Source organism: Manis pentadactyla, chromosome 11, assembly GCF_030020395.1.
Source record: "Manis pentadactyla isolate mManPen7 chromosome 11, mManPen7.hap1, whole genome shotgun sequence".
Taxonomy (NCBI): Eukaryota; Metazoa; Chordata; class Mammalia; order Pholidota; family Manidae; genus Manis; species Manis pentadactyla.
In genome coordinates this window covers 21,295,795-21,309,925 of record NC_080029.1, presented here as the reverse complement: position 1 = coordinate 21,309,925, position 14,131 = coordinate 21,295,795, and the positions used below count along the sequence as shown (strand labels likewise).

Below are 14,131 nucleotides of genomic sequence, written 5' to 3'. Positions count from 1 at the left end.
CTAAAGATGGACATTAAGAATTATTATTTGATAGTAGTTGGCAGACTAAGATACTGTGTTCTGCTTTACTGAAGAGATAATCAGATATAGGTAAAAAGTAGCACCATGCTATCATATATTCACTCACATGGGATTTATTAGGAAATCAGTATCTTATATTAGATAAACAATGAACCCAGCCACTACTTACACCTTTCTTCCAAATTCTTATCAGCTGCTTTAGCTTTGTCTGATTACATTAATTTTCATTCTATTATTCATTCTGTGCTATTACTTTCATTCTGGCTGCTTGTTATTCTTTTTCCTACTTTTCTATGAACAAATTCAACAACCCAGTGACCATATGCATAAGGTTGATCTTTGTATTTCTGGTCAGTTAAAAAAAACATCTGTCAGATGAACTCTTAAGTTTTTTTCTTACTCTTTAACTTAGCTGATTTTATCTAGGAGTGAGCTTCACTATTTATTGCCTGCCTGTTCTATAAGATAAATGAAAAATTAACTAGTAGACAAAATGCTAAAAACATTTAACATTTTACTAGAAAATTTGTTATGGTTGCCATTTATCTTTTGTTCACATTATATCTATATTATTTGTAACTTGTGACTCTTTAAAGTATAACAAAAACATTTTATCATTTGTATAATCAAAGTACTGAGCTAACTTTAAGTATAACTCATGTAGAAAGCACATAACTTTATTTCACAGTGCTTGCTCCTTTTGAATATTTGAAAAAAGTGTACTAGTGAAGCTTGCTGTATATGAAAGTGTATCAATTCAAAGAAACCTTATGTTATAGCTACTTTAGCATTCACTACTTTGTTTCTGGAGTGTGGGGAAGAGACAAGTATAGCATTTATTAGTTCCATAACAGCCATACCATTAAGGTAGTAATGTCAATTAATTAACAATCATCCTTCATGCCAGTTTTTTCACAAGTAATATCCAAAGCCCAAGTTCTAACATACAATCCACATTCCACTTTCAGCAAATCTTTGGATAAATGAAAAAAATTCATCTGTATTATATGTCAAAATTGTATGTGTGGATGTATGTGATTAATCACAAACATTAGCTAATAAATCAAAAGCAGACATTAAATGTGAAAATTTTTACAGTATATCCCAAAATACTGAAACTTCAGATTGGTTGCAACTCTTAAATCACTAATCACTAAATCCCTTCTCACAACAGGTCATATATGTAGCTATTAAGTAATATAGATGCCTATAAATACATTTCAAGACATACCTTGGAGACATGACAAACTGTTGGGTATCAGAATAGCAAAACGTGTTTTTGAACTCCCAAGAGGCATGGGAACTTGTGACATCAGGGTTATTTCATGTGAATTGCATCATGCTTCTCTCTCCCTTCCCTTCACAAACTAGGAATATATACTGAGGTTACTATGAAATAAGAGAATTCTTTCTCATTTACTAAACTGGGAAAGCCTACTCCAGATGGTAGTCTTAAAGCATAAGCTATTTTCTCTTTCAAACTGATATAGCTATTCACATAACAACAGTTTTAAAGGAGTTACTTTTAACCTAGAAACTTCTGATATGTAGTAGTCAGGCAAAGAATAAAGACAGTGATATTACACATAAATTAGAAGAAAATAGTAATGTTTCCATCAGAACACATGAAGCACAAGAAAAATGCAAAAGGATTCAGTGTGGAGTTATGAATTTCTCCTGCAATGGGATCACATCCAAAATATAATGTTTTATATTACTTTAGTAACCCTACACTTTCCTTTGAAATTATCATTTTATTATTATCAATTATCAGTTTGTTATATCAGCTAATAAACTGCAAAGTACCAGGGGTATTCTTTCAGTGAAAAAAGATCATTATAAATTCATTTCCCAACTTGTCATGTAAATTAAACAGACTAATAACACCTTAAAAGCACAGCAAGTCTTAAGGGTTTAATGAAAAGAGACCAGACATCCTGTCTTCTGCTTTGCTATTAAATCTGTGTAGATCCTAAGATACTTCTGATTCTTAATTACTCCAAATCCAAGGCCTGGAGAATGTCACCCCTGTGGTTCAGTATGGCAACCTTGCTCAGCCTCCTTTTCCTCAATGTATCAAAAGGGAATAATACCATCTGCCCTGTTGACTCACAATAATGTTTTAAGGAACAAAACAACAGTGAAATTAAGCATCCTCTGCAATCTAAAAGTCTACTCTTTGAATCTATGTTATTAATATAACTATTACCTGAAGTATCTAGCAATGGACCACACTTAAGACTCTGTAACACTGTTCGGCATAAAGAAAAAAAGAGAACCATTTGTCTCTTGCTACCTAAACTAAGAAAACATGTATTTCTAAGTTAGAAAAATCATAGCATTTTTCATTATCTTGAGAAAACAAAGGAGAAATGTATTTTTAATCTCTTCCTTATAAATTTATTTATTCATAGGAAAAACATGTCTAATAACAAGTATTATATTTTTACATGCCTCTGATATAAGAGATTAGCTATTAACAGTGATAGGATGAAGATTCCCTTTGTTAGCTCATATTCTACCTGGTAATAAATGCACCTTTGCCCTGGATAATCACTAACATTCACACCTTAAGTCAACATGCAATTATGATCAAAACCTTAATTCTAAATAGAAGCAAATCTTTAAATATAAACTAAAAATGCTTACTTAGATGTCAGCCTCAATTTAAGCAATAAAAAAGTCAGCTGAAAATCCATGCACTCAATTTTAAAGCTTTATCTCACTTAAGTGTTTTATGATATTCACTCTTCATATGAGAACAGTGTTGCCTTTACTTCCTGTCAGCATGCACATCTATATTGTTTTAGTTCTGGTTAAGATTTTTGCCTCTACCAGAGAAGTGTTTTGGCACAGTTTAACTATGTGGAAATCAGAGCAGATCTTTCTTGAACCTAGTCCTCAGCTTACATCAACACAGCCCAAAGACTTAACACTTTGGTATTAACAGTCTTAGAACCTCCTGATAATCCAACTGTTGATTAAATGACTTCTTCAAGTATCATTTCCACTGACATGAAGCTCTAAGGATATGAAATCTTGTCAAAGGAAGATGGAGGAAATGTTTGTATGCTTTAATTTTCTTTACATTCTGCAAACTGAATTCAGAGGGATATATGCTATGTTCTTTAACTAGCAGTTCTTAGACTTTACATTTTCAACAAACCCCTAAGAGGAATTCTGATGCAGGTGGCCCATGGTCCATCAGGTACTCTACCAATTATACTCAATAGTTTCACTTCATTCCTCCTTTGATCAAGTACTGCTAGCAGTGCTTCAAGAGTTTTTAGTTTTAGATTTGTTCATGAATGCAAACCATCACTGAAGGTGTGGGAGGAGGGGCAAACCTCAAAGCATATTGGTAGTAAAGTAACTAGCATGTGTTTATTGCCTTTGAAATGGTATCTCAAATCACATTATGGATAGAATTTTAGGTTTAGACCTCTTATTTTAGAAACAGAATGACGTTATGGCATTAACTTACAACTAGGACAGATAATTTGGGGATTCAAATAACCATCTGGGAAATTTTCTGTTGGAAAAAAAAGGAATTGACATTTATACTCTGCCTTGTTCCAAAAAAACTTAAAGCCACAGAACAGCTGTCTTGTTAACTGAAACTGATTAAAATTCAAAAGCTTTATTGTACTAATTGTTTCTTTACCAACACTTAGAAACACTAAGTGCTTCTTATCAACACTCTCAAAACAGAAGTTTTCAGATGTAGGCAGATTAAACTATTAAAACAAGAAAAAAATAATAATTTCAGAACAAGAATAAGAGCTAATCAATTCAAAAGCACATTAATTTCTACATCCATACAGAAAGTTAAAGCCAGTTGCTGTCATCTACAGGGATCAAGATTTTCTGAAAAGTCTTAAAAGCACTGTCCACAAAACACGGGGCAACTCAGAAACAGTGTGACACAGGTAAACACCACTTTCTCAGGAATATGTCTTTAAAGGGGGCAGGGAGTGGACACAATCACATCAGAAGTCTTCATTTTTAAATACAAAGACTAGGGACCACCTCAGTACTAAGCAAACCCACTAAACCACTATCAATATCCTGGTTTTGACGGACCTAGCTCTGCTACGGGACGGCCCCAGGTGTGTGAATTACTTAATTTACAAATCCCAAGCACATAATCCATAGGAGAGTCGAGGAAGCGCCAGTAGGGCTCAGGTGTCTGAGTCTAAGTCAGCTGCTGGGATTCATTCCGATGGAGGCAACTCCTCATTCGTGGGGAGTCGTGTAAAGTTTGTTAAGTGAAGATAGGTGTGGGCAGGGTGACCGCCCCTTCTTTTCCTCCCTCCAGCTTCCCACACACCCACTCTAGCCCAGGCCACCCGAAACCCAGGGAATGACAGCGAGCGCCAAGTAGTGCGGGGTGTGACAGAGCGCGGAGTCCCCAGCCGGGGCTCCCACGGCCCTGCCCGGGCTGGAGGCCGGGGGGCGGTGGCTCCGGGCCTCCAGTCCGAGGGGGCGAATACTGACCCGACGACGCCGAGGCCGAGCCCAGCAGCACCACACAGAGTAGCAGCGTCAGCCCGACCCAGACCCGCATCCTGCTCTCGGGGCGGCTGCCACCCCCCAGAGCTGTTGCTTTCGCCTCCGCCACCACCGACTCGTCCGCCGCCGCCGCCTCGCGGGTGCTCTTCCTGCTCTTGTTGCCTTTCCCCGCCCCTTCCCAAGCCTCCCTGCCCTAGCATGCAGCCAATCCCCTCCCGCCGCCCCGGCTTCCCGCCCAATCGCTGCTGTCTTCCCGCCCATCTTCTTACTCCGCCCCCCGGGTCACGTATTGGCCAATCTTATACCAGGCTCCCACACGGGCTTTCCTGGTTGGACCACGGCCTCACCGACATGGCCCCTGCTAATTGGTAGATTCTGGGCTCAACCATCACGGAATCAGAGCGTGGGTCCAGGGCCGGTGAAAAAAAAAAAAAAAAAGATAGCCACCCAAGACTACAAATCCCACAATGCCCTTATGGTACTCTCTCGGTATGTGCTCTTGGGGAACGTAGTCCGTCGTGGGGCAAGATTTAAAAGTGCAGGTGGCTGTTGAAGTTGAGAGAACTTAGCTAACACCTGGGCCAGACACTGACTCAAGGTCATGAACCCACAGGCTTTTTAAAAAAAGCCAGAGTAAATATCAAGTAACATATTATAAGGTAAGAGTTTGTGGTATGTTAAGTCCTCTTCCTCTTTTATTTCTAAAATTTGAATTGAACATAGTGATATCAGCATGACGAAAAATACAACAGCTAGACTGAATTCGAGTTTTTTTCTTAACTTAAATAAAACGGTACCATATATACGGAAACCAGGGAGGAACCCACCACCCGTCCTCCTTTCTGCAACAAAACGAAATAAACTCTACCCAGTGCAGATCAATTCAATTCATTTTTACAAGGACCACCACATAATCCTTTGGAAGACATGCCAACAGGCAGCGCAGCTCTGCCACTGGGGCTGGGAGCAGAGCCTGCTCAGATCTGGAGGAGGGCAGTGGCGGGGAGAGAAGGGCAGCACTACCCTGGATTTTTACATCAGGGTCAGGGTTTAGTACTAGGCGAGACAGGGGACACACCTGAGTTCTAACCATATTCACCACCATTGTTCTCTCGTCATGCGAAACTAAACCACATACCATGACCAGATTAATTTTCTTTAAACACTGCTTTCATAGTCCTATTCAGACTTTTTCAATGGCTGCCTTTGTCATAGAATCAAAGAATATTAGAACTTCTATTGACAAAATAGGAATTTGTGTTGATAGTTATACTTTTTAGGGGAAGTACTAGGGAATAAACTTCTGCATGCCACAGTAGAAGCAGTAATTATCTGATTGATAAGGTTGGGGAACGTTCATTGCTTGTTAAGACCCAGCTTCTTTTTTCATATTTTTCTGTGCTGAGTGTTTCTTATTTTTAAGGCCTTCTGCTAAGTGTTGCATGGACAAATCTCCCACTTTTACTGTTTTCCAGATTCCCACATTAACACACTTTTGTCTTCTCATAGGCTCCCCTACCCTCTCCCCACTGCCCTTGCTGCTTCTTGGCCACAACCCTGGCATCCTTCCCCAATTTCACTTGCATTTCATCTTGGCTGAATCTTCTCTGACCAGGCCAGTCCTCATTAATTTTCATTTCTCTTGAGTGTACAGAACATTCACAAAGTTGTTTTTTAAATGGGTTGTAAGCTTGCTGACACCAGAAACAATGATATAATTCTGTGTTTAGGTATATAGAACTTGCCACCTACTAGCACTTGATAATCATTTGTTGACCGATTGATACATGTTACCTATAAAGTATTTTAATAATAAGATTTGCAAAGTACATGCTATCTATTATAGGTCTAAACTTAAATACCTGATAGGGAAATATTAATCAGTATTTACACCCTTATTATACACGAAATTTACTTCACTCCTCTGCACCTCCATCTGTAAAATGGGTATATTAACAATACTCTCTTTACCAGGTTGTTGTGAAGTTCAAAAGAGATATGCAGGGAAAAAGTGCTTTCTTCATTATAGAATGGTCTAAAATTATTATTATTTTCTATTGGTTGCTTGGTTGAAGCAAAGGAGAAAAACTAAAAAATTGAGTGTTTATTAAGCTATTATCTTTAGCCAATTATGAGTAATTGACATGTTCTGAGAATGCTTAGAGGACCTTGACTTCCTGGGGGCAATTCCAAATCGCTAAAGCATTTGAATATGGCATGGGAAAGCCAGATTTATTTTATCAGCCTGCTACATTGCATGATGATTAATTACTGATAAGGTTGTGAATTCTCCATAGCCTTTTACAGTATAAGCATACACTCCTCAAGGATTCCTGCCAATGTTCTCAGTTAAAGTTATGTGCTCACTCGACTTGTACAAAATGTTAATATCATTTATTAATTCATACACCTCTCTTATATTTGCTCAGCTGTATGAACTCTGTTCAGCTGGTCCGTATCAGTGTTCTGGGTCATTGCCATAGATTTCCTAGTTGCAGAAAATCTGTTTGCTCTGCATTACAACACAGCAGAGGACCCAATGGAGGTAGATAATCACCTGTGTTTTTATGCAGATGACCCTGAGTGATCTGATTCCTTGAAATGAGTCAAGCAGTCAGCAAATACTCAGAACCTCCTGAAAGTGTTGAGGACATAAATCCAGCTCCTTCTTCACTTAAGGATGGTAAGACAACCCTCGGAGCCTTTTCTGGGGAATGGAGTGATTATCACTAACTCTAGTGGAGTATCTCTTTTCCTGTGCTATTCTTAGGGATCTATTTGGGTTGGCAGTGTGTGCAGGCTGCCAGCACTTGTACCAACGTATCTGCCAGGGCAGGATTAGGGAGAAGAAAGGAGCAAAATATTTTCCTCTCAGGACTTGGAGAAGAATGTACTTTCTTTGATGTAGATGAGGTGAATTAAAGTCATTATTTTTGTTTCTTTTTCATGGGTAAATAAACATATAAATCCTTGCATCATATCACAAGATAGAACCAGGCATCTCTCCATATACACTTTGAGCTCCTTCAGTAACTGTGGCTTTATACCTCCTTATATCACCTGTAATTGCAGGATTGTGTATGGCAGGTACATAATTAATAATCAAGTAAGCTTTGAATGTTCATGTCTCTTCCTGTGATTATAATTATGTCATAAAGGCCAGAATGCAGGTCTTGATAAAGGAGCAGGATATTTGATATTCCTAAGTTTTGAAGCCGATAGAGTGAATGGGTGGTGTGTGTGTTTTCGGCTCTGTTTACCAAGTTTCATCCTGGGGTGACATTTACTTTGGAGGTGTGCATTCTTTTTGAGCAGAGTTGCCTCATACCAGATGAAGGAAAAGCCAGGATACCTTTATATCCTAAACAAATGGACAGGTGTCTTTTGGTCCCACTCCTTTATAGATTTATTAACTTCCAGTGTTGGAGACTGGATGAAAACTAAATTTCAATAAGAACCTGATTAAACGAACCTTTACAGATGGCAATAAACAGCTTGGAGCTTCCCATTCAGAATACTTAACTCCTGAGAGGATGGCAATTTAATTAGTGAATGTTGAATTAGTAACATTATATTCATGAGAGAATCCTTCCTTTCTTCCTTCAGAAATGGCACAATTATTTCAGGGCACTGTCCATACCAACCAGCCAAAGACCAGGAACACATCACTAGTTGAACACATCAGGTTGAATACTTCTGCAGTGAGGAAGAACACATATCGTGGGGTGTCTCAGTAAGGGGGCTTTAGAAAGAACCTATGGCAGGATTTGGGCTTTAATTGGGTGATTCTTGGGAGGATCCAGGGAAGCACAGTTTGCTCTAGATTGGAGCTGTTAGAATTACTCCAGATTTCTATCCTAAGGGAGAGGAGACTAGAATGAGGATAAAGCTGTCATTGTAAAGAAGTAGCATTTACTCATTTCAGTCACAAGAAGTGTTTGGTATTTTGTGGTTGGCACAGGGAACTTGTTTTCCTTTTTTTTTTCTGGTTTATATCACAGCTACATTTTTTTCTTTTCCTTTTATTATTCATTTTTATTAAGGTATCTTTGATACACAATCTTATGCTCAGGTTTCACATGAGCAACATTGTGGTTACTACATTCCCTGCTATTATCAAGTCCCTACCACATACCCCATTACAATCACTGTCCATCAGCATAGTAAGATGCTATAGAGTCACTACTTGTCTTCTCTGTGCTATACTGCCTTCCTTGTGCTCCCCGCCTATTATGTGAGCTAATCATAATGCCCCTTAATCCACTAACCCTCCCTTCCCACCCTCCCCCACCAGTCCCTTTCCCTTTGGTAACTGCTAGTCCATTCTTGGGTTCTGTGAGTCTGCTGCTATTTTGTTCCTTCAGTTTTGCTTTGTTATTATATTCCACAGATGAGTGAAATCATTTGATACTTGTCTTTCTCCACCTGGCTTATTTCACTGAGCATAATATCCTCTAGCTCCATCCGTGTTGTTGTAAATGGTAGGATTTGTTTTCTTATGGCTGAATAATAATCTATTGTGTATATGTACCACATCTTCTTTATCCATTCATCTACTGATGAACACTTAGGTTGCTTCCATTTCTTGGCTATTGTAAATAGTGCTGTGATAAACATAGGGGGGCATATGTCATTTTGAATCTGAGAACTTGTATTCTTTGAGTAAATTCCAAGTAGTGGGATTCCCGGGTCAAATTATATTTCTATTTTTAGTTTTCTGAGGAACCTCCATATTGCTTTCTACAATGGTTGAACTAGCTTATATTCCCACCAGCAGTGTAGGAGGGTTCCCCTTTCTCTGCATCTCGCCAGCATTTGTTGTTCATAGTTTTTTCAATGCTGACCATCCTTACTGGTGTGAGGTGATATCTCATTGTGGTTTTAATTTGTATTTCCCTGATGATGAGTGATATAGAGCATCTTTTCATGTGTCTGTTGGCCATCTGAATTTCTTCTTTGGAGAAGTATCTTCTTCATATCCTCTGCCCATTTTTAAATTGGGTTATTTGCTTTTTGGGTATCGAGGCATGTGAGTTCTTTATATATTTTGGATGTTAACCCCTTGTCAGATATGTCATTTACAAATATATTCTCCCATACGGCAGGATGCCTTTCTGTTTTGTTGAAGGTGTCCTTTGCTGTACAGAAGCTTTTTAGTTTGCTATAGTCCAATGTGTTAATTTTTGCTTTTGTTTCCCTTGTGTGAGGACATGCATTCAGGAAGAAGTTGCTCATGTTTATATTCAGGAGATTTTTGCCTATGTTGTCTTCTAAGAGTTTTATGGTTTCATGACTTACATTCAGGTCTTTGATTCATTTTGAGTTTACTTTTGTGTATGGGGCTAAACAATAATCCAGTTTCATTCTCTTACATGTAGCTGTTCAGTTTTGCCAACACCAGTTGTTGAAGAGGCTGTCATCCTCATTGTATATCCATGGCTCCTTTATCATTATATTAATCGACCATATATGCTTGGGTTTATATCTGGACTGTCTAATCTGTTACATTGGTCTATGGTTCTGTTCTCATGCCAGTACCAAATCGTCTTGATTACTGTGGCTTTGTAGTAGAGCTTGAAGTCAGGGAGCGTAATTCCCCCTGCTTTATTCTTCCTTCTCAGGATTGCTTTGGATATTGGGAGTCTTTTGTGGTTCCATATGAATTTTACAATGATTTGCTCCAGTTCATGAAGAATGCTGTCAGTATTTTGATAGGAATGGCATTGAATCTGTAGATTGCTTTAGGCAGGGTGGCCATTTTGACAATAATAATTCTTTCTAGCCAAGAGCATGGGATGTATTTCTATTTATTAGTGTTCTCTTTAATTTATCTTAAGAGTGTCTTGTAGTTTTCAGGGTATAGATATTTCACTTCCTTCATTTGGTTTATTCCTAGGTATTTTATTCTTTTTGATGCAATTGTGAATGGAATTGTTTTCCTGAGTTCTCTTTCTGTTGGATCATTATTAGTGTATAGGAATGCAATAGAGTTCTGTGTATTAATTTTGTATACTGCAACTTTGCTGAATTCAGATATTAGTTCTAGTAGTTTTAGAGTGGATTCCTAGGGTCTTTTTATGTACAATATCATGTCATCTGTAAACAGTGACAGTTTAACTTCTTCCTTACCAATCTGGATGCCTTTTATTTCTTTGTGTTGTCTGATTGCCATGACTAGGACCTCCAGTACTATGTTGGATAAAAGTGGGGATAGTGGGAATCCTTGTCTTGTTCCCGATCTTAGAGGAAAAGCTTTCAGTTTTTCACTGTGAAGTATGATGTTGACTGTAGGTTTGTCATATATGGCCTTTATTATGTTGTAGTACTTGCCCTCTATACCCATTTTGTTGAGAGTTTTTATCATGAATGGATGTTGAATTTTGTCAAATGATTTTCAACTTCTGTGGAGATTATCATGTAATTTATGTCTTTCTTTTATTGATGTAGTGGATGATGTTGACAAATTTTCAAATGTTGGACCATCCTTGCATCCCTGCAATAAATCCTACTTGATCATGATGGATGATCTTTTTGATGTATTTTTGAAATTGGTTTCCTAATATTTTTGAGTATTTTTGCATGTATGTTCATCAGAGATATTGGTCTATAATTTTCTTTTTTTGTGGTGTCTTAGCATGGTTTTGGTATTAGAGTGATGCTGGCCTTGTAGAATGAGTTCAGAAGTATTCCCTCCTCTTCTACTTTTTGGAAAACTTTAAGGAGGATGGATATTAGGTCTTCACTAAATGTTTGATAAAATTCAGCAGTGAAACCATCTGGTACAAGTATTTTGTTCTTAGGTAGTTTTTTGATTACCAATTCAATTTCCTTGCTGGTAATTGGTCTATTCAGATTTTCTGTTTCTTCGTGGATCAGCCTTGGAAGGTTTTATTTTTCTAGAAAGTTGTCCATTTCTTCTAGGTTGTCCAGTTTGTTAGCATGTAATTTTTCATAGTATTCTCTTAGAATTCTTTGTATTCTTGTGTTGTTATTAGTGATTTTTCTATTCTCATTTCTGATTCTGTTTATGTGTATAGACTCTTTTTTATTCTTGGTAAATCTGGCCAGGGGTTTATCTATTTTGTTTATTGTCTCGAAGAACCAGCTCCTGCTTTCATTGATTCTTTCTATCATTTTATTCCTCTCTATTTTATTTATTTCTGCTCTAGTGTTTATTATGTTCCTCCTTTTACTGAATTTGGGCCTCATTTATTCTTCTTTTACTAGTTTCTTTAATTGTGAGTTTAGACTGTTCATATGGCATAATTTTCTTTCCTGAGGTAGGCCTGTATTGCAATATACTTCCCTCTTAGCACTGCCTTCGCTGTGTCCCACAGTTTTTGTGGTGTTGAATTATTGTCATCATTTGTCTCCATATATTGGTTGATCTCAGTTTTTATTTGGTCACTGATCCATTGATTATTTAGGAGCATGTTATTAACCTTCCGTGTGTTTGTGGGCTTTTTCATTTTCTTTGTGTAATTTATTTCTACTTTCAAGCCCTTGTGATCTGAGAAGGTGGCTGGTACAATTTCAATCTTTTTGAATTTACTGAGAATCTTTTTATGGCCTAGTATGTGATCTATTCTTGAAAATGTTCCATGTGCACTTGAGAAGAATGTGTACACTGTTGCTGTAGATGTCCGTTAGACCCATCTGTTCTAATATGTTGTTCAGTGCCTCTGTCTGCTTACTTAATTTCTGTCTCACTGATCTGTCATTTGGAGTGAGTGGTGTGTTGAAGTCTCCTAAAATGAATGCATTGCATTCGATTTCCCCCTTTAATCTCTTATTATTTGTTTCACATATGTAGGTGATCCTGTGTTGGGTGCATAGGTATTTATAATAGTTATATCCTCTTGTTGGCCTGACCCTTTATCATTATGTAATGTCCTTCATTGTCTCTTGTTACTTTCTTTGTTTTGAAGCCTATTTTGTTCAATATAAGTATTGCAACTCCTGATTTTTTCTCACTAATAGTTGCATGAAATATCTTTTCCCATCCCTTTACTTTCAGTCTGTGTATGTCTTTAGGTTTGAAATGAGTCTCTTGTAGGCAGCATATAGTTGGGTCTTGTTTTTTTAATCCATTTTGTGACTGTGTCTTTTGATTGGTGTATTCAGACCATTTACATTTAGAGTGATTATGGATAGGTATGTACTTATTGCCATTGCAGGCTTTAGATTCATGTTTACCAAAGGTTCAAGGGTAATTCCCTTACTGTCTAACAGTCTAATTTAACTCACTTAGTATGCTATTAGAAACACAACCTAAAGGTTCTTTATTTTTTTCCTCCTTTGTGTTCCTCCTCCATTCTTTATATATTAGGTATCATATCCTATACTCTTTGTGTATCCCTTGATTGACATTGGGGTTAGTTTATTTGATTTTGCATTTGCTTAATAATTAATTGTTCTACCTTGCTGTGGTTTTATTTCCCCTGGTGACAGCTATTTAGCCTTAGGAATACTTCCATCTATAGCAGTCCTTCCAAAATGCACTGTAGAGATGGTTTGTGGGTGGTAAATTCTCTCAGCTTTGCTTATCTGAAAATTGTTTGATCATTCCTTCCAATTTAAAGATAATCTTGCCAGATAGAGTAGTGTTGGTTTGAGGCCCTTCTGCCTCATTGCATTAAATACATCATAACACTTCCTTCTGGCCTGTAAGGTTTCTGTTGAGAAATCTGATAGCCTGATGGGCTTTCCTTTGTATGTGATCTTTTTTCTCTCTCTAGCTGCTTTTAAAAGTCTCTCCTTATCCTTGATCTTTGCCATTTAATTATTATATGTCTTGGTGTTGTCTTCCTTGGGTCCCTTGTGTTGGGAGATCTGTGTATTTCCATGGCCTGAGAGACTGTCTCCTACCTCAGATTGGGGAAGTTTTCATCAATTACCTCCTCAATGACACTTTCTATCCCTTTCTTTCTCTCTTCTTCTCCTAGTACCCCTATAATGCGAATATTGTTCCATTTGGCTTGGTCACACAGTTCTCTCAATATTCTTTCATTCTTAGAGATCCTTTTTTATCTCTGTGCCTCGGCTTCTTTGTATTTCCCTTTTCTAATTTCTCTTCTATTTACCATCTCTTCTACTACATCTAATCTGCTTTTAAATCTCTCCATTGTATGTTGTATTTTAGATATGTAATTTCTTAATGATTGAATCTCCATCCTATATTTGTCCCTGAGTTCTTGAATATTTTTCTGTACCTCCATGAGCATGTTTATGATTTTTATTTTGAACTCTCTTTCAGGAATATTGATGAGTTCAGTTTCATTTGACCCTTTTTCTGGGGTTTGTGAGATTTTGGTCTGAACCACATTCCTTTGTCATTTCATATTTCTCTGTGGTGCCCTCTAGTGCCCAGAAGCTCTACTCTCTGGAGCTGCTCAGCCCCTGGAGTGAGGTTGGGGGTCACAGGGAAGTGGTGCTGTGCCTGGGGGGAGGAAAGAGTTGTTTCCTACTTCCCAGCTCCAGGGCCTATCTCCACTGTCAGAGCCTGTGGGCCGAGTGCACAGGTGTAAGCCTCTCTGCTTTGTGTTTGTAGCTTTCATATGCATGGCCTCCCTTTGGCTGGCCTGACACCAGGGCAGTG

General features: G+C 37.9%; 1 protein-coding gene across 1 annotated transcript in view; it reads right to left on the bottom strand.

Moving 5' to 3' along the window:
- SEL1L (SEL1L adaptor subunit of ERAD E3 ubiquitin ligase) overlaps positions 1 to 4,687 on the bottom strand; it is a 61,709-nt gene extending 57,022 nt beyond the window's left edge. The window contains exon 1 of the mRNA XM_036882026.2: positions 4,519 to 4,687. Within this exon, the coding sequence (XP_036737921.1) occupies positions 4,519 to 4,588 (70 nt within the window). The 5' untranslated portion in view covers positions 4,589 to 4,687. The remainder of the gene's footprint in view (positions 1 to 4,518) is intronic.
- Positions 4,688 to 14,131: the final 9,444 nt, after the last annotated feature.